At 38.3% G+C, this 25,548-nt stretch overlaps 1 protein-coding gene across 1 annotated transcript in view; it reads right to left on the minus strand.

Moving 5' to 3' along the window:
- EXO1 (exonuclease 1) overlaps nucleotides 1-23,540 on the minus strand; it is a 39,069-nt gene extending 15,529 nt beyond the window's left edge. The window contains exons 1-10 of the mRNA XM_079916462.1: nucleotides 23,409-23,540; nucleotides 22,888-23,096; nucleotides 21,520-21,693; nucleotides 16,315-16,434; nucleotides 13,444-13,567; nucleotides 12,336-12,473; nucleotides 11,177-11,389; nucleotides 9,112-9,299; nucleotides 8,338-8,434; nucleotides 1,524-1,749 (exon numbers count right to left, since the gene is read on the minus strand). Coding sequence (XP_079772588.1) covers nucleotides 1,524-1,749; nucleotides 8,338-8,434; nucleotides 9,112-9,299; nucleotides 11,177-11,389; nucleotides 12,336-12,473; nucleotides 13,444-13,567; nucleotides 16,315-16,434; nucleotides 21,520-21,680 — 1,267 coding nt within the window. The 5' untranslated portion in view covers nucleotides 21,681-21,693; nucleotides 22,888-23,096; nucleotides 23,409-23,540. The remainder of the gene's footprint in view (nucleotides 1-1,523; nucleotides 1,750-8,337; nucleotides 8,435-9,111; nucleotides 9,300-11,176; nucleotides 11,390-12,335; nucleotides 12,474-13,443; nucleotides 13,568-16,314; nucleotides 16,435-21,519; nucleotides 21,694-22,887; nucleotides 23,097-23,408) is intronic.
- Nucleotides 23,541-25,548: the final 2,008 nt, after the last annotated feature.

A 25,548-nucleotide genomic window follows, 5' to 3' on the forward strand; every position in this document is an offset into this window, starting at 1 on the left:
TGTCACATTAAAGAAGGAAAACATTTACTGTTTTTTGTTTTGTTTTTGTGTTTGTGTGTGTGCCTGTGGACAAAATCCATTGATAAATGGTAGTTATAACGAAGCAGACTTAGTCTGACATAGGTAATTTACTGATGAGCTCTCTACATAAAATGAATAAGCCTACCTTGATGGTAGAAGAAGGGAAGGAACTAATATGTACAGTGTACCTGCTATGTACCAGGGCTTTTTCATATGTTATATCACATATACAAAAATTTGTGAGATAGGCAATATTGTTCCCATTTCAGAAGAGGAAACAAAGGTTCAGAGATATTATCATGAAAAAGATTTAGGTTCATAAGGAATCAGGACATTTTGGCCAAACATGAATAATCTATACCTAAATTTAAAAGATAAGGGCATGAACTAAAAGTTTGCAAGGGCTTTGTTTTGTTTTTGTTGTCAGATATTCATTCATGTAATGTCTGAGGGAAAGAAGGAAGAGAGAAGAAATGGATTCTTTCCATTTCTAAGCATATTCTATGGTGGAAAGAAAAAACCTTTTCCCAATACCTAGTATTCCATTCTCAGCACTTTTGTTCAACACTGTAATGGAGGTTCCAGTAGGCAAGAAAAAGAAATAAAAGGTATCCAGACTGGAAAAGGAGAAGCAAGACTATCTTTATTTGCAGGTGATAGGATTGCCTACATAGAGAATCCTAGAGAGTCTAAAAAGAGATACTAGAACTAATAAGTGATTTTAGTAAGGTTGCAAAACACAAGATTAATATACAAAAATCAAGTGTATTTCTATATACTAGCAATGAACCAGAAATTGAAATTAAAAATACCATTTACAACAGCATCAAAAATCTGAAATATACAGATAAATTTGACAACATATGTGCAAGACCTGTACACTGAAAACTACAAAGCATCGCTGAAGACTTAAACTAAAGAAGACTTAAACAAATGGATCAGAAAACTTGATATTGTTAAGATGTCAGTTCTACCCAAACTTATCTATGGATTCAACTAAATCCCAATCAAAATCTCAGCAGGCTTTTTTTTTTTTTTTTTTTAAGAAATTGACAAGTTGATTCTAAAATTTGTATGGAAATGTGAAGAACACAGAATAGCCAAAACAACTTTTCAAAAGAAGAACAAACTTAGGGACTTACACTACTGGATTTACACTACCAGATTTCAAGATTGACTATAAAAGCTACAGAAATCAAGACAGTGTGTCTGGCATAAAGACAGGAAAAGAGACCAATGGTACAGACCTGCACATATGTGGTCAACTGATTGTCAACAAATGTGCCAAGGCAATTGAATGGAAAAAGGATAATCTTTTTAACAAATGGTGTTGGAACAATTGGATTGCCATATACAAAAAAAAGTGAACCTTGATCCTTACCTCACACCATATAAAAAATTAATTCAAAATGGATCAAAGGCCTAAATGTAAGAACTAAAACTATAAAGCTTCTAAACTGTGACCAATTCTCACTAGTGTTTCACAAAAACAAAATACATACCACTTCTTGGTCTTTTTGCAATGGATGACTTCCTTGGAAGATTTAATCCTTTAGTACTAATCACTAGTTCAATGCCCACAGTACTTGGATTTTCCTTCACCTTTGTAGCAACTGAAACAATGTCCAGCTCAAGTCTAGGGCAATAGTTCCTATTCCAAATACTATTAATATTAGATGACTTTTGACATGTTTTGTCAGTCCAACTATGACTTCTTGATTGGGCAGGCTAAAATAGTAAAAGGAAAAAGGTTACTTTAAGAAGAAAAACAGTTAAATCATTTCCCTCTGTATCAACATAAATTATAAGTAAATAATTAAATTACCCCTTTGAACAGCTTTTGATGAAATATCTGTCCTCTAATAATAACATTTTCTACTTTGCTGGTCCTATACTTTTCCATTAAATGTGTCTTGTATTCCTAGGTCTGTTTCTCTCCCAATGAGGGTCAAGCAAACTCATTAGCTCATTTCTAAGAAATAAAAAAATGAATCTTCCTAAGATGAACAGTGCAAGAAATAAAACTACACTTGAAGAAACGTTACCAGGAAAAACGTACTTTTAAAATTTGAGTATTAGTTCAATATACAATACTAATTAGTTTAATAATCATCTAGCAATAAGCCTCTAAATAATCACTGACATACCCTTTACAAAGGACCTGAAAATTAAAACCATAAAATTATGTATTTAATCAACTATCCCATCTCTAGAACTTGGATGAGTTCAAACCAAAACAATCTAATTTACAAAACAATAGCTTCTTTAGTGGACAATACCTATGTATTAAATAGGTATGTATTAGTAGATAATACCTATGTATTAAACAGAAAGCTACTTTGGTCTACATTGAGTCATGCACAAAACTTTCTCCAAGAAAGAACTTATTGACAGTAAGGATTGGTAAATAATCATTTTTAATGCTAAAACAAGTTATTCACAATTAATAACTATTTTATTATTTTTTCTAAATATATTTTAGATAAAAATGATCTGCTAATAGGATGTCAATGATATTCTAATAGAGTAGGAGAGGCACAGGGAAAAATTAACACTGGTACAAAAAATGTTGGTACTAGGGTGTGAATTCCACCTGACAAAAGTCCCACCTGAATCTGGAATCTAATCTTTCACTTAAAGAAAGGATTAAAAATAAAAATAAATAAATAAAAACGAGGTAACATTATTCATAATATACTCTGAGAATTAACAAGGAAGGTAATTTAGAATAATTGAGAGAATAGGTATAATAAAGATAGTTTAAGCAGTATAGCTCATGGCATTAGATCCCACTGATGGTTTTATTTAAAAAAAAAAAGAGAAATAGGCAAGTAGAAAACTTGACTGGGAAGAATAAATCTTAGATAAATAATAAGAATTAGTTTGATGTACAATTAGTGGTTCTGAAAGAAATTTCTCTATGAAAAAAATAATCTGATAAGGATTTGGACTTCTGAAGGATGGCCATCTTAGTGAGCCATAATATTCCCAATTGTATCTGAACATTTTCATTACAACCAATTATTTTTGAGTTTCTCAAAGGAAAAACTTGAGGATCATTCTGATGAAGTTATAATATCAGTAATTCAAATGTGTAAAGAAGATAGCAGAATAAAGACTTTTCAGTTCCCTTTTCCTACAAACTTCCAATTATAAGGTAAATAAGCCACAGAACTATAATGTACAGCACAGGGAATACAGTCATCCCTCAGTGGCTGCAGGGGATTGGTTCCAGGAGCCCCTCAGATACCAAAATCCACGATGCTCAAGTCCCTTATATAAAATGGAATAGTATGGTCAGCCCTCCATATCTGCAGGCATCTGCGGATTCAACCAACCACAGACCCAATTCGATTGAATCCTTGGATGCAGAACCCATGGATATGGAGGGCTGACCAGTATAGTAAATAATACTATGTGACTTCCCTGGTGGTCCAGTGGTTAAGACTCCACGCTCCCAATGCAGGGGGCACGGGTTCAATCCCTGGTCAGGGAACCAAGATCCCTCATGCTGCACAGCATGGCAATAATAATAATAATAATAATATTGTAACTCTGTATGGTGACAGATGGTAAATAGACTGATCATGATAATTTCTTAATGTATATAAATATTGAATCACTATGTTGTACACCTGAAACTAATATGTCAATAAGTCAATAAGAAAAAAATCATCCCCAAAGCAATAAGAAGAAAGAAACACAAATACCATCTACAGAAAATTTAGGAGATATCTGTAACTTCCAAACCACAGTGAAGACAAGCGTATAGAGAGAAGAATTTAAAGAACCTAGCCCAAGGAGGGAGGGGCAAGATAGGGATAGGGGATTAAGAGGTACAAACTACTAGGTGTAAGAAAGCTGCAAGTATACATTTTACAATACAGGGAATATAGCCAATATTTTATAACTATAAATAAATTATAACTTTAAAAAATTGTGAATCACTATGTTGTACACCTGAAACTTATATAATATTGTAAATCAACTATAACTCAATAAAGAAAAAAATAAAGAACTTAGCCCAAGAAAGATCAAAGTGTCTTCAAGCATCTGGAGAAAAGAATATCAGTAAAAAACCAATTCCGGACTTCCCTGGTGGCACAGTGGTTAAGAATCCGCCTGCCAATGCAGGGGAGATGGGTTTGAGCCCTGGTCTGGGAAGATCCCACATGCCGCAGAGCAACTAAGCCCATGCACCACAACTACTGTGCCTGCACTCTAGAGCCCGCGAGTCACAACTACTGAGCCCACATGCCACAACTACTGAAGCCTACATGCCTAGAGCCCGTGCTCCACAAGAGAAGCCACCGCAATGAGAAGGCCGCACACCGCAACGAAGAGTAGCCCTGCTCACTGCAACTAGAGAAAGCCCATGCACAGCAATGAAGACGCAATGCAGCCAAAAAAAAAAAACAACCCACAAATTCCGCATACAGAAACCTGAAGACTCAGAAATTTAAGGGATCAGGTACTCAGAAATTTAAGGGATCAGGTCCACAAGTAGGGGGAGGGCTAAAAAAAAGGTTTATTTGACTCCTGGGCGCTCATGTTCAATCTGTCCATACAGTCAATTCACACCCATCTGCTTCAGAGTGACTGGACCTTTGAAACCCAGAAACAATAACATAAAAACAGTAGGTACTTCAGAAGATGAAAACATCCATTTGTCTAAAGACAGCGATCAAATGAAAGGCTAAATAATGAATAGTGGGGAACAGCCCTACCCCTTCCTGGTCCACCCCAGTTCATTTCCCTCTCTTACTCTCAAAATGCAAACAGCCACATTTACATAGTTAAGTAGAAATTGGAGGATCCCTTTTTGGAAAAAAGAACTGTACAGAGAAAACATGCTGATGTTTGGGAATTCACAAAACAAAGGCAGCTTGTTTCCAACCAGTTCACCAAAGAGTAAAACCCAAGACTATAAGCCCCACTCATTCACACAAAGCTTCTTAAGCTTCTCAGTGCCTCTCCCAAACAGGAACAAATTGACAAGAAGCTCTAGGTGTTTGAAAAAAAAGTCTCCACCATGAAAGAGAAAAGTCAAAACACATAGGAAAAAAAAAAATCCAAAGCAAACAGAGATAATGCAGAGAGCAGAAGAAAATGTACAAGAGATTATAATTAATATTCTGAGAGGGGTGGGGGAAGAGAGGAGATTACATCCATGAAATAAAACAAAATCTTTAAAAAATCACAATTAAAGAAAGGGTTCTTGGGGCTTCCCTGGTGGCGCAGTGGTTGAGAGTCGGCCTGCCGATGCAGGGGACACGGGTTCGTGCCCCAGTCTGGGAGGATCCCACATGCCGCGGAGCGGCTGACCCCACAAGCCATGGCCGCTGAGCCTGTGCGTCTGGAGCCTGTGCTCCGCAATGGGAGAGGCCACAACAGTGAGAGGCCCGCGTACTGCAAAAAAAAAAAAAAAAAAAAAAAAAAAGAAAGGGTTCTTAGATATGAAAATGATAGTAAAAAGTAAAAATTCAACAGAATTTTCTGCAATGATAGAAAAGTTCTGTGCTGTCCAACATGGTAGCCACTAAGGACTTTAAAAGTGGCCAATGCAACTGAAGAACTAAAATTTAATTTAATGTTCATTTAAATAGACACATGTGGCCAGTGGCTACATACTGGATAGTGCAAAGTTGAAAGACAAAATAAAAAAGTTTTCCCCAGAAACAGCAAAAGACAAAGACATGAGTAAGATAGAAAAGTTCCAGAATTTAAAGACCAGAAAAATCCAATATCTAATTAATAGAAGTTCCAGATACAGAACAAGAGAAAACAGAAAAAAGGAACTAGCAACCTGAGTGTAAGGTTTATATAATTTGAGTTGATGAACATAAAATTCTTTTTTAGTATCATCATGAATTTGTGCTCTCTTAACAAGCTTAATTCCAGCTGACAGTAACGATTCTTTTCAATGCTCAACTGGTCACCAGTTTGTCAGTGGCCATCTTCTCTAGGCTCACCTCTTTTTCTTTCTCAAGGTGCTCTCTTTCCTTTACCTGGTAAACACTAAGACATTCTTGGTACAGCCAGAATGAACTACTTAGAGTACCTTTAACATGTTATCCTCTTTCACACATGCTGTTTTCTTCAGCGTGGAACCACTCACACATCTTGAAAACCCCCACTCATCTTTGTAAAGCCAGGATACACACCAGTTCCTCTATAAGGAGACAGTAGAGGGCTTGGCTTGGAATCAGAGCTCCCCTATTGATTAAATTTGTGAGCTGGCAAGTCCCCTAACCTCGCTCTAATTGTTTCCTCATCTGTAAAACGGAAATAATGGTACTGACCTCAGAGGCTTGTTAAGGAGTAAATGAATTACTATGTCTAAGTTGCTTAGAATGGCACTTAGAACACAGCAAATGCTCAAGAAATGTTTATGATTATTAAAAAGTATTCTCTCCTAGGGACTTCCCTTGTGACCCAGTGATTAAGAATCCGCCTTCCAACGCAGGGGATGCAGGTTTGATCCCTGGTCAAGGAACTAAGATCCCACATGCCGCAGGGCAACTAAGCCCTCATGCCGCAACTATTGAGCCCGCATACCACAAGCAGAGTGAAGCCCACGCACCACAACAAAAGATCCCGCATGCCACAACAAAGATCCCAGGTGCTGCAACTAAGACCCGACACAGCCAAAAAAAAAAGTATTCTCTCCTTAGGTGGAGTTAAGTGCATGCCCTTTGTTTCCAGGGAGCCTCGAATACATCTATTATAGCACTTACCATGTTTCTATATATATAACCATGTGTCTCCCCTTAGACAATGAGTACCTCACAAGCAAGGATTACACTCTGTTTTTCTTTATATTCCAGAACACTATCTAACCTAACTATGCTTGTTATAGTACTTAACAAATGCTTAGTAAAGAACTGAATGGTGACTAAGGGTAACTGGATAACTATGAGAAAGGAGAAACTATTAACCAGAAAGACAAAAAAGAAGCAGAAGGACTTAGCAATGAAAAAGAAGCCAGGGGTGGGGGAGGAGCAAAATAGGTGAAGGAGATTAAGAGGTACAAACTACTAGATATAAAATAAATAAGTTACAAGGATGTAATGTACAGCACAGTGAATACAGTCAATATTTTATAATAACATTGTATGGAGTATAATCTACAAAAATATCAAATTACTATGTTGTACACCTGAAACTAATACAGTTGACCCTCGAATAATACAGTTAATCTGAGTATAATTTATAGTCAGCCCTCCATATCCGCAGTTCTCCTGCATCTGCAGATTCAGCCAGTCAACGACCGTGTAGTACTGTAGTATTTGCTATTGAAAAATATCCTTTTGTAAGTGGATGTGTGCAGTTCAAAGCCACATTGTTCAAGGGTCAACTGTATAATATTGTAAGTCAACAATACTTCACTTAAAAAAATTAAATTCCAAGTCTTCTAGTCTGAATGAAAGAGATCATGTAACTGACATTCATTCATTCAACAAAAAACATGGTAAATATAATATGGCAGTGAATATCACAAAACTCTGCCTTTATGAAGATTACACTCTACCGGGAAGAATCAGAAAATAAGTAATAGAGACATAATTTATGGAGTAACAAGTGCTGAAAAGAAAAAATGTTATTAAGGAAAGCTGATAAGAAATAGAGTTTGCTTTTGACTGTGGATAGATTATAGGAAAGCATTTATGTAGATTCAGGAGACTTTTAGAATTATGTGATTGGTATACAGACTAGAGATTGGGTTAAAGATGTGTGAGTTCTCTGCATAAATGAGATAATTAGAGTCATAAGAACTTACTTAAGGAATAAATCTGAACATAAATGAGAACAGAGTCTGAATGGAAATATGAACAGAAAAGAGAGAATGGTGGAAGAGTGTATCATAAGAGATACATACATACAATTGGGAAAAAGTAGAAGAAAACAGGATAGGGCTCAGAGACACATAGCAGGGGTGCTCAGTAAGTATTTGCTAAATTGTGAATGAGCGAAAAATCAGTTTTTACTCCCCAAGGGAGGTATTTCTAGGTTTGGTCTTGCCAGAGGCTGAATGGGGGTGAGATGAAAAAAGGTCATCAAACATTTGGTATATTCAAATGAAATGTTCAAGTGTAAAGGTTTGATAATACATTTTGTGGTCACTTTTTAATTTAAGGAAATTAACCAATATACATATTTTCTCTAACATCGAGTTGTTTTCAATCTACACCCTGCATAATGCCTGGATATAGAAATGCTTAAAAGATGTTTACTAAATGAAGATTTGCCTCTAGTCACAGTTCCCGAGACATAATTAAAATGTGCTCTTTTAGAAAGAAGTCTTTAATATGTTACCACGGCAGTGTCTGGATTGTAGTCATCAATCTGTTCGAAAGTATTTATATCTTTATTTCCAAGTGCTATTTGAAGAGCTATAGAATCATCAACATATCTAGGTTGGTAAGATTAAGGAAAAATGCTTTTATTAACAACCAAACAAATGCTACTGTAATAAGACAGAAAAGTGTGTTCTATTGTCACAGGTTTATGATTTCAATGGACCCTACTTACTTTCCACATTCAGCTTTACTGAAACCACAGGCATAGTTTACTAGTCACAGCAGGAGTTGGCTATTTTCTGAAGCAAAGTCCCAAGGCATCACTTATTCCCTGTCAAGGGAGACAGAGAGGAAAGTCTTGGCGACTGCCTATGTGACTCACGGCTCTACATCACCCTGGATGTACGTGGCCAGTGGCTGTGGGAAGAGCATCCTCAACTGGCATACTCATATGTTCAGAGCATTCTTCCTGGTTAATTGAGCTTGCTTGCCATGAGGGGTTCTCTTAAGTGCCACCTCTGGAGTATGTACCTTAAGTGACTGACTGTACATGTTTCTGTCAAGTCAATCTAAGTAGTTAGCAAGTTATAATGGATGAGCCTCAGGTTTTTAAACAAAAAGTTACTCTAAATTTTCCCTAGCATTGTAATTAAATTTAACAAAATAAAGATTTCACTATAAAAAAAGCAAAAAACAATTTGCAAACTTTTTACTGAATGTCTCACTAAAAAATCACCACAAAAATACGGAAGAAGTGCAAAGTTCTACCCTTCTGTTTCAGAAAGGATACCGCCCAGCATAGCTTAGTGTTTCAGGATCAATGTCATCTTCATAGGCATTCAAAGGGATGAGTTTCCTTTTGATGGGATCAAAAACTAGCTGATAGAGGAAGGTATTATTGGCCCGAATAAAGCCTTTGATGTAATCTTCTGGTACTGTTATATTCATCTTGAGATAATGTCCAATTTTCTTGATAACCTAATAATGAATGTAAAAATATTTATGAGTTATCTGCAGATAAAGAAGAGGGAATGCATTATTCCCAACACCCATCACTTTACATTAGAGAAGGATGAGGAGGGATAGAAAAACCAATTGCTTGTATCTACATTAAAAACCTCTACCAGTAAACACAACCATGTCATGACTTAAAATTCTAAGTCTCTATAACAGTATTTTCTTTGGGTTTTCTATTATTAATCCAAAGAATGAAAAATTCAGTTACACATCAAATTTACATTCCTAGGTATAACTTTAAGATACATTCTTCACCCTCAAAGTCCATTTCATCTAGAAAGCAAAAAACAAACAACACACAAAACCTAAGAATTAAAAAAAACCCAAATATTCATAGATCATATTTTAAAAATGAAGTCAACATTCTAATTCCTGTTAGAGTCATGGATGATTAAAGCTGGAAGGGGTTTTAAATCTTTTATATCAAACTCAGAGACAAAGAAGAGAAGATGCAGAGAACTGAAGTCATCCTGTAGTCACAGGCTAATTAGTACATGTTGCTCTATTCCGAAATCTGCCACCATCTCCCAACCTTGAGATCTGTCTATTCTAGTACACCACCCTTAGTCCTGAGGACTCACATCTTGTACCCTTGGAGACAGAAAATGGAAATTCTGCTCTGCAAACTCTAAGGGCTTAAGAGAACTACTCAAGGTGGGGTGGGGTAGGAATAAGCTTCTTTAATGTATGTTTAATTTTTTAAGGTAAAGACATCAGAGAAATTATAGAGCAGCAATGTATGGGGTCTCAAAGTTTTCTAGAAAATACATGACACATGATACCACATCAAATTATATGAGGAAGTAATACAAGAATCCAGTTGTACTCTATTAAGCCACATTAAAGAGATTTACATAAATGTGCAATTCCTCTCATAACTTTCACTTGTTTTAGAAGATAACTACTTTTCATAAAAATGATACGTATGTTAAAATGTAATGAATTAATTATTGTTAATTTTAAGTGAATTAATAAACATTTTGATTTTTCTGTTTCAATTTCTTTTTTTTTTGGCTGCATTGGGTCTTCATTGCTGTGTGCAGGCTTTTCTCTCTAGTCGCAGCGAGCGGGGGCTACTCTTCATTGCAGTGCACAGGCTTCTCATTGTGGTGGTTTCTCTTGTTGCAGAGCATGGGCTCTAGGCACGCGGGCTTCCGTAGTTGTGGCACGTCGGCCCAGCAGTTGCGGCACGCAGGTCCTGGAGCAGGCGGGCTTCAATAGTTGCGGCACGCAGGCTCTAGGGTGCGCAGGCTTCAGTAGTTGTGGCGCATGGGCTCAGTAGTTGTGGTGCACGGGCTTGGTTGCTCTGCAGCATGTGGGATCTTCCTGGACCAGGGATTGAACCTGTGTCCTCTGCATTGTCAGGCAGATTCTTAACCACTGTGCCACCAGGGAAGTTCCTTCTGTTTCAATTTCTGACTCAGTAAATATCAATAGCTATAACCCATATAAATAAAAATAATTGCCACAAAGAGATTTTAAGAGTGTAAAGGGATCCTGAGACCAAAAAGTTTGAGAACTACTACTACAGAGTAACAGGACAGAAATCAAAAGACTACATTTTAACATTAATTCTACCCTAGAATATCTTATCCTTAAGTTTCTTTATATTAGTCTTCATTTAAAAAAATTACTACTTGTTTTTTGTCAGTTGCTGAAAACATGGTTCATCCGTTGCCAAAACCAAAGTTCTAGTGTTTTAGTCATTTTCTCCTTTCAATGACACCATATTGGATATGGATATAATAGAATATTTAAGATCCATATTCTGAGCAGTTCATCTATTATTTAAGAACTGCTTCAGAAACTGAATATGACACTTGGTAAATCACTCTTACCTTTAAAATATCTGGATTATTGGCTAGTCTTAGTACTTTGCAGGCCTTGGCTAATCCAATCCCACGCAGCGATGAGAGATAGTCACAGCCTGAAAGAATGCACATATAACGGAACTTCTCTTCTGTGAACACATCCCCAAGCTGTTTGCACATTCCTAGCCGAGCCTGATCAACTTCTAGTCCATTTCCAAACTGGTCCATTTTTAAAATAACCTTCAAGAGGAATGGAAACTGTTAACACCTGAAAGAGCCATTTTTATTTTTCATCATCTAAGACATTGCAGTATTTCTGAGAGGTCTTTCTTGTTCTTTATCATAACTGAGAAGACAGACAGGTAGGCCAGTTAATTACTGTGATATTTGCAAATAAGTTAAATTGAAGCATACGCTATGGCTAGACAAGGTCATACGCCAGAACTCAATTGTCTTGACTCTGGTATAAAGAAGGCCCTTTCTGACATGATAACCTATTACAGGGTTATCATGTCAAATAGCAATTCATACAAAAAGCATTTTCTCCTTACCTTCCGCTTTTACATATTAAAGTAACCCTTTTGCTTAGTCTTAAAGTAATACATGTCCACTGTAGAAAATTTGGAAAACACAGAAACTCAGGAAGAAGAAAACAGAAGTTGCCCCAAATGCCTCATCTATCACTGTTACCCAGCATTAACCTTTTCACAGATCCTTCTTCATCTATGAAATAAATAGATAATATAAATAACATAGATATTAACAAAAATGAAATCACCCTATAGTTTTGTATCTTAATATATCATAATAAAATTTTCCATTAGTTTTATACATAATTCTAAATAACTGCATAACATCTCATTAGTAGATAAGTTAGCTTATTTACCTAACCTAATTGAAAAATATAAAGCATATAAGTTACCATTATTAAAAAATAAGACCACATTCCACTAAAGAATTTGGAGAAAACAAAACCCTCTAACTGTAAGGGCTTACTCTGAAAAATCGTCCAGATTACACAAATGTCAAGCAGCAAAACCTTTCTTTTCATTTTAATAAAACAATTATTAACAACTGTAAGTAAATATTAGTTGCAGGTATTAAATAGGATAAAAAACTTCAGCTCCTGATTTACACTATTTCCATCCACACAGAAAAATAGTATGGAGTAGTTGTAGTTAGGTACCTTTTTACAGCCAAAAGCGAGGAGATCAGAGTCTTCTGTAATTACAGCTTGTACAATACCAGCCTTGTTAAGATAGGCCAACTGTGCATCTGCTTCATATGGAGCCACAAGACAATCTACTCCCTGAGACCGAGCAGCCTATGGGAAAGGATTGGTCAGTCTAAAGAACAGCATCTGCAAAGCACTGAACAACTTCCTGTATCAAACCCATTTTATTACCAGCCTCAACATGTATTGAATACTTGCTAATATTATTTTTGAAAATCATTTCCTTTGAAGTAAGTTTTTCTACTTTTAGTCCTATACATATTGAACTAATCATACAGCCACTAAGAAATCTTTTTTAAAAATCAATATATAAATTATGAAAAAAGAAATATTGCTGTACATTTGGGGGCAAATACAAGCTATAAAGCTTAATTATTTCAAATTATAGAAAGCTACCATCTTAAGAATGATTATGCTCTAAAAAGAACACAAGTCATGCGTTTCCCCAGGTTCTCTTATCACAGGACACGAGTCTGACACTGTACTGATGAAACAACAGAATTTAATCACTATTTTCCCATTTGTTTACCAAGCAGTTTGAACACAGACCTGAAAAGGGGAAGTGTGGGCTGTGATTTTGGGCATGCTGACACTAAGATTTATGGTAATAGGTAATAAGGAAATAAGCTTCTAAGAAACAGATCAAGTAGACTAGAAGTCTGTAGAGATCCTGAGTTGGCCAGGCTACTTCAACAGATCTGACAGTCATTCATGAGTGAAGGTTACAGTAACTGTCGAAGACCATGAGTGGGGTGGGATTGAACCTCCAGGAATTTATTCCTTGCATCTCTGCGGAGCACATCTATCTATGTAAGTGACACATCTAAAAAGGGAGAGCTTCACTTATTCCTTAGGATTTCTCCCTTGGAAACTGTTGGACTCCTCTCTTCTACCTACAGATACTGTTCCTTCTTCCTCTGACACCCAGCTTTCCTGAAGGTTAGGCCTAGAATAATTTTCCTCCCTTTACTTCCTTAACAAACAACTCAACAAACAACTTATAACTAGCTAAATGAACCCAGTAATTTGTTACTTTGGCTTAATTTCTTATTTTGCTCACCTTAATTACGTTGTGGGCCATAGCGTGTGTGATATTGATAGAACGGGTGAAACATTCTCTGGCTTCTGAGACCTTCCCCTCACGGAGAAGCTGCTTTCCCTTAAGAAGATTGGCTTGTCTTCTTCTGCAAGATAAAAAAATAAGGTGAGAGAAGGAATCAAAAAATTACAATAAAACTATAATTCAAGAATTTTTCCTAGAATAAAAAATGTTTGACTCATTTGAAAGTGCACATCCAATCCTTGAGAACATTAACCCAGATCTTTGGGGCTTCTAGACAAAAAGAACAAGGATTTATAGTGCCTGTACACACAAGCTTATCATCAGACTTTCCCATAGCAATGCTTCATGTCAAAAGAAAATGGAGTAATGAAGACACTTAAGAAAATGTAAGTCAAGGCTTTTACACCATTAAAACTAACTTTCCAGTGTAAAGGGTGCAACTTTATCAACATACTAAGAACCTGAAGTATACTGTTTCCTGTGAGTTTCTCTGTGGAATCTATTAATACTAGAGGACAAACCATGGAAAAACCAAAAAAACATGAGAGACATTGATATAAGGACTATTAATAGCCATCAGCTATATCGTGATTTGTAGACGCAAGACTAAATAACTACTGCTCTCTCCCTGTTTAGGGAGAGAGCAGTAGTTATGTGCCCTGACAATGTAGTACCACTATGTTTGAAATGGGGGGAGAGAGCGCACATGCAAAGGAAAGAAAAAGAAACTGTAACAGTTTTCAACAATCATATTGGTAGTGGTAGTATTCGTATTTTATTCTGAATCTATTGTTGAATATAATGTGGGGTAAAATAAATGAGTTATATTATAAGATATTCTAACTTTATTATCCTTGTATCCTTGAAAACGAGGATTCTTAGTAGGAAAGAAAGGAGCAACGGACACCATACAGAAAAAGTTAAGTAAAAAAAAAACCCTGTAGTCTTGAATTTGAATTGAAGTATCAGTATGAACTCATGAAGTTTACCTTTTAAGTAAACGTGCATATACACATACACAAAAATTTCCTAGTTCACTTTTAAACTGAGCTCCAGAGATGAGGAGACTTTGTAGAAAAGGATTTTAAATGCCCCTCCCACCACTACAGTGGCAAAAAGAAAGCTGATCCTACAGAGATAAGTCAGAAAGAGCACTCAGGTCAGAGACTGACAGCTGAAACATTTTTTAGCCTTTCTTGAAGTTAGCAAGAGGAAATAACTCTGTAATTAGAATTAAGAACAGGATGGGGGACACCCAGGTGGGATATGGCATGGACTAGTCTCTTAGCCACACTGGTTTAGGGGTGTCACCAATCCTTTAAGAAGTAACCTGAAACTAACTTTTTATTAAAAGTATTTTTAATAAACTGTGTATTATTCCTACTAGAATGTGGGTGCAGACAGTCTCAGTTAATCCTTTTATAAACTTTATAAAGTTCTGACTTTAAGAATCAGGGCCCACTAAATACAGCTAGATTGAAAAACCTAGACCTGAAGAGCCCTCTCTAATTTGATTCTAAGCCCAGAGATGGCAAAACTAGGCAAGCAGCACTCTCACAAAATGATCACTCAGTGAGGTTTACTTCTGTTTGGGGCTAACTCATACTACCTTTAACAACTAAGCCCAGTGCTCTTTCCTGTACAGCACAATGACTCCTGGACCTAAAAACTAACACAGGGTAAAAACAAGAACAGATGAAAAGTGGCAGAATAGGTGCTTCAATAAAATATAGAAATTCTTTAAAAAAAAAATACAGAAATTCTTTCTAAGGTCTGTTATAAAAATACTAGATTCCGTTGAGTTAAATATGAATGACAAAATTTCAATTATAACTACTGAAAGAACAGAAATAGAGTACATCACTTTTCAACTAGAAACAAGAGACAACAATAAGGTGGAAAAACAATCAACCCAGAAGTTAAGCAAGGTAGGAGCTATAGATTAGTAATTAATGATCAATGTAAAAAGAATAAAACTCTCCAGTTTTAAAAATGACAAAGATTGGGCTTCCCTGGTGGCGCAGTGGTTGAGAGTCTGCCTGCCAATGCAGGGGACACGGGTTCGTGCCCCAGTCCAGGAGGATCCCACATGCCGCGGAGCGGCTAGGCCCGTGAGCCATGGCCACTGAGCCTGTGCGTCCGGAGCCTGTGCTCCGCAATGGGAGAGGCCACAGCAGCGAGAGGCCCGCATACCGCAAAAAAAAAAAAAAATGACAAAGATTGACAGAATGGATAAAAAAATTACAGTGATGTGTTCTTTATAGAAGACAAACTTAAAACCAATGACATAGTAAAACTGAAAATAAACAGAAAAAGACATTAGGAACATACAAAAGAAAATCGTTACTGCTATACAAACATCAGACAGGATAGACTTTAGAACAAAAAAACATAGAGACTAAAAGAGTCACTGCATATTGCTTCAATTTGCCACAAAAATATAACAAATTCTAAACTTGAATGCAACCAATAAAATAGCTTCAAAATAAACAAAGCAAAAAAAATCAGACAGAACTACAAGGTAATTGACAATTCCGCTATCATAGTGAAATTTTAATGTACTTTTCTCAGTAATTGATGAATTAAGTAGACACACATAAAAAACAAACAAAAAAAACCATTAAAAAACCCAATAAGGATATGGAAGATTTGAACATTACAACCAATAAGCTTGATTTACTGGACAGACATAAAACCATCCACTCAATAACTGAAGAACACATATTCCTTTCTAGCACACATGGAACATCTAAGGAAATCTGTTCATGTACTAGAGATTAAAATAAGCCTCAACAAACTAAAATAAAAAGAAATTCGTATTATACAGACCACAATCTCAGATCTTACAAAGTTAAAGAATTAACTTACTCTCTTCTAGACCTCTCCACTTCCTTTTTAGAAGGTAAAGTACATCCATCAAATACCAGGATAGGCTTGATCCCATGAGATAGTAACATATTTACAAATTTCATACAAAATCCTACATACCTATGAAAATGAAGAAAATAATTAAATGCTTTGCATCTTTAGGTAATACTTTTGCTATTTTTAAAACCAAATGAGACATATTATGAAAAGAGGTTTCTGTTTTTAAGCAAATGTTTTCACAGGAAATGTAAACTCTAATTTAGACTTGGATCCTAATGGGCTATGGGATATTTGCTTTCCTCATGTGTAGATTAAAAGGCTTTGACATCCCTTTCAGTTCTGACATTGTGTGATTCTATATCTAGCCTTTTTACCCCATTTTCTTTTTTTTTTTTGCTTTGAGAAATTTCAAATCTATTGAAAAGTTGAAAGAATAGTAGAAAAAATACCTGATTTCTCCAACAACACCATTATCATATCCAAGAAACTTAACAGCCACAAAATACCATCTAATATACAGTCTACATTAAAATTTGTCTGATTGTCCCAGTATTGTTATAACCAGTGGTGACCTGCTAAATGTTTAACAAGTTCTAGAGAAAGTGGTACCTAATATGTAGCATTTGTCAATCCCTAACATGAATATTCTACAGTGGTGGATAAACTACCAATATGGGCTCACTAAATGCTGAACTGGGAGGAGATGGTGTATAGCCAGCTCATAAAAATTGACTCCAGCACAGCACCGCTACATTTTTTTTCCCTAGTCCAGGATGCAAACAAGAATCAGGTATTGCATTTCAATTTTTATTCTGGCAAGAGAGTTAACAATAGCTCCACGTAAATTCATTCCAGGGTCACATGGATGGCTCAACATATGCAAATCATCACTGTGATACACCACATCAACAAAAGACAAAAACCATGTGATGATCATCTCAACAGATACAGAAAAAACATTTGACAAAATTCAACATCCATTCATGATAAAAACCCTTATGAAAGTGGGTATAGAGGGAACATATCTCAACATAATAAAAACTATTTATGACAAACCCACAGCCAATATAATACTCAATGGTGAAAGCTCAAAGCCTTCCTGCTAAAATCTGGAACAAGACAACGATGTCCGCTCTCACCACTTCTCTTCAACATAGTATTAGAAGTCTTTTCCACAGCAATCAGACAATAAAAAAGAAATAAAAGGTATTCAGATTGGTAAGGAAGACATGATACCATACATAGAAAACCGTAAAGTTGTCACATAAAAACTACTAGAACTGATAAATGAATTCAGCAAGGTAGCGGGATACAAGGTTAACATACAGAAATCTGTTGCATTTCTTTACACTAACAATGAAATAGCAGAAAGGGAATATAAACAAACAATCCCTTTTAAAATACTTAGGAATAAACCTCACCAAGGAGGTGAAAGACTTATATGCTGGGAACTACAAAACATTAATAAAGGAAATTGAAGAAATGAAAAGATATCCCATGTTCTTGGATTGGAAGAATTAATATTGTTAAAATGGCCATATGACCCAAAGCAATCTACAGATTTAATGCAACACCCATCAAAATACCCAAGACATTTTCATAGAACTAGAACAAATAATCCTAAAATTTATATGGAACCATAGAAGACCCAGAATTGCCAAAGCAATCCTGAGAAAAAAGAACAAAGCAGGAGGCATAACCCGCCCAGACTTCAGACAATACTACAAAGCTATAGTAATCAAAACAGCATGGTATTGGCACAAAAACAGACATACAGATTAATGGAACTGAATAGAGATCCCAAAAATAAACCCACACACCTATGGACAATTAATCTTCAACAAAGGAGGCAAGAATATACAATGGGGAAAAGACAGTCTCTTCAGCAAGTGATGTTGGGAAAGTTGGACAGCTGCATGTAAATCAATGAAGCTAGAACACAGCCTCACACCATACACAAAAATAAACTCAAAATGGCTTAAAGACTAATATAAGACAAGACACCATAAAACTCCTGGAAGAGAACATAGACAAAACATTCTCTGACATAAATCATACCAATGCTTTCTTAGGTCAGGCTCCCAAGGCAATAGAAATAAAAGCAAAAATAAATAAATGGGACCTAATCAAACTTACAAGCTTTTGCACAGAAAAGGAAACAATAAACAAAACAAAAAGACAACCTATGGACTGGGAGAAAATATTTGCAAATGATGTGACTGAAAAGGGATTAATTTCCAAAATATACAAACAGCTCCTACAGTTCAATTACCAAAAAAACCCAAACAACCCAATCAAAAAATGGGCAGAAGACCTACATAGACATTTCTCCAAAGAAGACATACAGATGCCTAATAGGCACATGAAAAGATGCTCATCATCACTAATTATTAGCGAAATGCAAATCAAAACAACAGTGAGACAGTGAGGTACCACCTCACACCACAGAATGGCCATCATTAAAAAGTCTACAAGTAATAAATGCTGGGGAAAGTGTGGAGAAAAGGGAATCCTCTTACACTGTTGGTGGGAATATAAATTGGTGCAGCCACTATAGAAAACAGTATGGAGGGAGGTTCCTTAAAAAGCTAAAAATAGAGTTGCCATATGATCCAACAATCCCACTCCTGGACATATACCCAGACAAAACTGTAATTTGAAAAGATACATGCACGCCTATTTTCACAGCAGCACTATTTACAACAGCCAAGACATGGAAACAACCTAAATGTCCATTGAAAAATGAATGGATAAAGAAGATGTGGTATACATATAAAAGCAATGAAACGATGCCATTTGCAGCAACATGGATGGACCTAGAGATTATCATACTAAGTGAAGTAAGTCAAAAAGAGAAAGACAAATACCATATGATATCACTTACACGTGGAATCTAAAATACAACACGAACGAACACATCTATGAAACAAAAACAGACTCACAAATATAGAGCACAGACTTGTTATTGCCAAAGGGGAGGCGGGGCTGGGGAGGCAAGGATTGGGAGTTTGGGATTAGCAGATGCAAACTATTATATATAGGATGGATAAACAACAAGGTCCTACTGTATAGCACAGGGAACTATACTCAATATACTGGGATAAACCATAAGGAAAAAGAATTTATATATATGTATAACTGAATTACTTTGCTGTACAGTAGAAATTAAACACAACATTGTAAATCAACTAGACGTCAATAAAATTTAAAAACAATAGCTACACGTACAACTGCCATCAATTTTAACTCAAAAATATGAAAAGACACAATCTTAAAAGATAATCTTCTAAATCAAATATATTCATCTTAATGGAAAATTCACTACATTGTTCTTTTTTTCCTTTTATTGTAAACCAGTGACAATAGACCTTCATTGTCTACAGAACAATGATTGTGACCTACTGATTAAGTATCAAGTAAAAATAGAAGAAAGCAAACATAAAATTGTAATAAATTTTAAAGGAAATTTACTTTTTTATTAAAAACTAGACAGAGGAACTCCCCTGGCGGTCCACTGGTTGGGATTCTGTGCTTCCACTGCAGGGAGCATGGGTTCAATCCCTGGTCAGGGAACTAAGATCCTGCATGCCGTGCAGTGTGGCAAAAAAAAATTACTAGAGAGAATATAAACATCAGACACCTGGTGCCCTCACTTTATATATTTTAGACATCTTTCCAGGTCAGCACATATAGAGCGACATCATTCTTTATTACGGTCATAAAGGTTTATCATAGGCTTATCCAAATTTTCTGACCTTTTCTGGTTAATATCCCCATCCAAAGGTGAAAAAGAAAAGGAAAGTAAACTATCAAATGTGACTTACTAGTTGCAGTGGGAAAAAAAATTACACAATACTTTGCTGAAAGTCCTGAAACTTTCTAGTTCAGTAAACATTTACTAAACACCTACAACATGGTCAGTCCTGTGGAGTTCATCTCTGACAACAAAGGATACTCCCTGTACTCTGGACAACTCTTCCAGTTAGTCAAAAATCTCAGAATCCTTAAAAATTACCAAAGAACTAGAGATAAAGTTTCTCCCCAGTGAAGACAATTCAAAGAAACACTGAAGGTAGCACTGAAAAACTTGCAGTCTTCAACTGTAATCGCAACTGCTCAAATTTAGTGGTGGAAAAGAAATCACTTTCAAATAATGATTATAACATGGGCTTCCCTGGTGGCGCAGTGGTTGAGAGTCTGCCTGCCGATGCAGGGGACACGCGTTCGTGCCCCGGTCTGGGAGGATCCCACATGCCGCGGAGCGGCTGGGCCCCGTAAGCCATAGCCGCTGAGCCTGCGCGTCCGGAGCCTGTGCTCCACAACGGGAGAGGCCACAACAGTGAGAGGCCCGCATAATGCAAAAAAAAAAAATGATTGTAACAGTTGGAGTGGCAGAAGTGCCCAGACTCCTTCAGATCCACACAAACTGTAACAGGTCACTTTTGGTCAAATTAACTCCATAGGCCTGAAAGCCCAAAACATACATTCACCTTTCAATAATGACTTCTCTGTTACTCTCCATCCCCACCCCCTCCCTCCATCTTCTGTAAACAAAAAGGGTTATTACTGTCCATTGTGCTTAAGTAAATCAGACTAAGATCTGTGAGCCTTTCCTCTAGGAGATAAATAATATATTGCAAAAAAGAAAACACATAGTAGTATCCAAATTCCTGTGGGAAATCTCTGTCCAAAAACTATGCTTGCTTGTTTTTCTAGTGTTTCGATTTAAAAAATAAAGAGGACATTCATCCTGCCTCAAATGAGGTCACAGAGTTATGACTGGATGTCAACAGGGTCACCAGTTTTGGCCCCAAGTGAAGTAAAAGGGAGTCAGAACACCTTGTCCCTTAGAAGCAACTGCCTTGTTTTGCTAATAGGGCTTAGCAATGTGTTGTCTGTACCCAAGAAAGTAGGAGTCTGAAATCACCATGGATTTTTAGAATATTGTTAAAAAGTTTATCTTACATAAAGAATAAAGAAGACAGTCTTTGTCCATTAGTGTCCTAATACTCTGGCTTAGTAGAAAGAATGAAAACTAGGACTATAACGTAGAAGGAAATGTTCCCTGATTTGGCAATATTCTAAAGCACATACTCTCACGTCTTGATAAACCTGGCATTGAATAAAAATGATTCCTTTCTGAAAAAAAGGCATTATAAGTCTCATTCTTAATTGGCAATGAATTAATATAAGGTCCAAACTTACTTATCGGTAGGTTCACCTTTGGCTAGTTTTTCAGCACAAGCAACAGCCCCTTTGTGAAGCCAGCAGTATGTATCCACAGCTACTACCTGCCCTTTATACTTCCTCATGTGGATAGGTTCAGAAGCTTCTTTGATAAATTGCAGTAATCCTTGTATCCCCATAGTGCCAAGTTAACTACATGATATGAAAAGAGAAAGGCAAAATTTAAAGCAAAATATATTTACCCAAAAGTGTTGGAAAAATAAAGAAAAAGAGCTTGGAAACTGATATAGCAACGATTATTGTTCAGATATTTGAGAATCATGCTCTTTAATATTTTAAGTGGGCTCCTCCCTGTCAAACAATTTCCATAGTCTAAAATATTTACCCCAGTCACTAATACTATCTCTAATGCCACTTCATAGTTCCTTAATGTTTATTCTTTCTAAAGTGCCTTCCCACTTGGAATCATAACGTTTGCTCCAAGCCCTTAACACAGTATAAAGCAAGCAGAAAGTACTAAAAAAGTATGAGACTGTCTTCTCTCCAAAAAGGCATTGTTAAAATCTATAAAACTATGTATGCTATGATACCACATTGCCTCTACACAGGCATTATAAGAAATAACATGCAAAACAGTTTGTAGAACATTTTAACTGAAAAATAAAATAATCAAACACAATTATAGAACTAAAGCTGTACTTTTCTAGGAATGAAATTTACTGCCATCAGAACGCTTTATTCCAAGCAATGAATGTTGTTTATAAGCAGTGGTGGGTGGCATCCAGAGGCAACTCCACTGGACTCTCTGAAAGCTATCCCCAAATAATGTGAAACCATGCCTGCTGTGCAAATAGTTTCAAGAAAAATGTTTTAGCTTCCCACCCTCTTCGTCTAGGTTGCAGCCCCCAAGCCCTTTCTATATGGAAACCTATAGCTGCCAGTCCTTTCCCAAGCAACTATTGCCCCTTCCCCCAACTCCCCTGATAAAAAAGTAAAAGCAGTAGACACTGAGTAGCTGCTCAGCATTTCGTAAAATAAATCTCTCCCATAAGGCATTACGTTTGGGAGGAAAGGAAGAAAGTACAGGATCAGAAGTCAGACTTACCCTGTTGAAACCCTGTATCAAAGCTGTGATACTCTAGTTCAGCAGTTCTCAATTTTCAATTCTTGGCACATTCTCAACTCCACTCCTAGGGACTATGATTCACTAGTCCTGGAGTGAGGCGGGAATTCTAAATTTTAAATATGGCAGGTAATTTGGACACAGGAGGTCCTCTAGCCACAGTTTAGGAAAAACAATTAGTCTCCTACCTCTCAGACGTTCCTGAAAAGAGTTTACTTTCTCTGAGGAAAACTGACATAGTATATACATTTCGTGAAACTTACATTTTTTTCTAAGTTAGGTAAATATTCTCGAATAAATGTTTCCTCTTCAGCACAATGAGAACGATGGGGGGCCTTAGGCACAAAGCATCCTCAGGAGACCGCCCGCAGCACCAAGTAGTAGTGACAGCACAATGTCACCGCTCCATCCCGTTTCACAGGGATTGGCAGGGAGGCCCACAAGCCCTTTCCAGGAAACACGTTCCTTTGGCCTGCACAAAGTTAAGAAAACAATGTACTTGTCAAACATTTGGAAGCTGGGAAGTTGCTTGTAAAACTGACCTGATAGCTTGCGCAGGAGAACGAGAGGACCCTCCCTCGGTTCGCCGAACCGCAGCCCTGGCCAGGCCGAGCGCGCTCCCCCGGCCCATACACCGCCGCACTACAAATTCATTTCGGGGGTGCCCCCCAGCCCCGCGCCGCCCTCGGGGCCACTGCAGGGTCCGGGAACGCGTGAGACCCTCCCCTTCAGCCCCGCAGACCCCGGATCCCGAGGGCAGGGGCAGGAACCAGCGGGGACCCACCGCGTGCTCTGAACAGCCCGCTCCGCTCGCTTCCCGGCTAGGTCCCGCGCCGTCCGTCGGAGGGCAGCCCTGTGAGGGCTCAGAAGCCTATCCCCACGGCCCCCACTCGCCTGGGCCGGAGCACGCTAGGCGGCTGCGGGGAACTCAAGGGGCAGAGGCGCAGGGACGCAGCTGTGCACCGGCATCCGGACCTTTCAATTTGCGCGGGATGGCCCGCGACCCCGCCCAGAGGAAGTGACGTCACGCCCCATTTCGATGCCGGCTCCGCCTCCCACGGCCTCCCGCTTCCGGTCTGTGCCCGGACATCGCCGAGTGGATTCGGAACGCTGCAGCTGTAAGCGCTTGGTTCCCGGGGCAGCCTTCTGGAGGGGTGAGCGGAGCTGGCTCTGCTGGCCAACAGGGCACGGCGCCCGGGTTGAGTTCCTGTCGCGGGCTGCTGGGAGTCGAGGATCTCTCCCGACTGCGGCCTCAGGTGTGAGCACTGAAGCTCTGAGAGGTCCGCAGCGTGTTTGTGTTGAGGTTTCTAAACTTAAGGGTCCCTGCTGGAATTGTCCCTAGTCCTTGTGTTGTGCTGCTAACCCTGGCTCTTGACAGGCAGCTGCACGTGGGCTCCAGGGGCACAGAAAGTGCAGTTTGAGATATTTATTCCCTGGAGCCTTCCTGTAGACTTTGGGAAGGGGAGGGAGCGCTTACTAAATAATTTAACTGATAAGTGACAGAGAGTCTTTCGTTAACCAGGCTGGCCAGGCTTCTCTGCCCTCTTCTCAAAGCCTCAACCTTGGCATGTAAAGACTTGAACAAACACTAACATGGTCTTTTAACATCAAATCCACATCCCTCGAGTGACCCCAGCTACATTTGAAGTGCCTGCCTGAGAAAGCTCAAGGCTGCCAAAAGAATTTAGCATTTGTGCTGGTCAACATCCGAAGGTAGGATCTCTACCCCGTTTTTCTAGGAGGGGAGGAGCCTAACTGCCATAAATTCTGGTTAGCAATCCCAGGTGAGTCTCCAGTTCTCCTTCCCGATTCTTTTTTGTTTTTCACTCCCTGCCTCTACTGAGCCACCACTCACTTACACCCCCATTTCCTCTTGTAACTGCCCAGTAGCTTATGTACAAATCCAGGGTGAGTTCATTTCATGCTTGACACTTTTCCCTGTTGCAATATGTTATTTTTTTTAATTTTTTTTTTTTGCCGTACGCTGGCCTCTTACTGCTGTGGCTTCTCCCGTTGCGGAGCACAGGCTCCGGACGCGCAGGCTCAGCGGCCATGGCTCACGGGCCTAGCCGCTCTGCGGCATATGGGATCTTCCCGGACCGGGGCACGAACCTGTGTCCCCTGCATCGGCAGGCGGACTCTCAACCACTGCACCACCAGGGAAGCCCTGCAATATATTATTGACTAAAATCTGTCCTGACTACTTTACCTAGTGTCCAGCTTTGTTTACCTTTGGCCTGGGGAAACTATAACCAGTCATGAAAATGGGCCTATGGTGAACAGACTTTAAAGACGTTTTTGACTTTTGTGGCGGAAGCTTCAAGTCCTCATAATGCTCTAGACCTGGTTACTGTCTTCTTAGAAATATTGTGGTAAAAAGAAATTGGGAAGAACCTTAGGTCAGACCACAGAGTATACTCTGGGCCCAGAGATGGGCACGAATGATAATTCAGACTCAATTTAAGGAGTTAAAGGGGAAGAAGTGAGCACATTTTAAAAAATGCTCCCTTGGGGGCTTCCCTGGTGGCGCAGTGGTTGGGAGTCTGTCTACCGATGCAGGGGACACGGGTTCGTGCCCCGGTCTGGGAGGATCCCGCATGCCGAGGAGCGGCTGGGCCCGTGCGCCATGGCCGCTGGGCCTGTGCGTCCGGAGCCTGTGCTCCGCGGCAGGAGAGGCCACGGCAGTGAGAGGCCCGCGTACCGCAAAAAAAAAACCAAAAAAACTCCCTTTTTGACTGCCTACTCTGTATGTTTCTCTCAGGTTTCTTTTTAATGTCTTTTCATGATCAATCTAACATCTATCATGTCAACATATTACCTTATAAATTGTTGGAAAGGTGCCACTTGGGGAAGTGTGCTTAGTGGGAGCAAGGCTGCCTCCCTAGTTCTGGTCTGAAGAGCTGAGGCTAGGAGAGGAGGTCAGA

This window comes from Stenella coeruleoalba (genome assembly GCF_951394435.1).
Source record: "Stenella coeruleoalba genome assembly, chromosome: 1".
Taxonomy (NCBI): domain Eukaryota; kingdom Metazoa; phylum Chordata; class Mammalia; order Artiodactyla; family Delphinidae; genus Stenella; species Stenella coeruleoalba.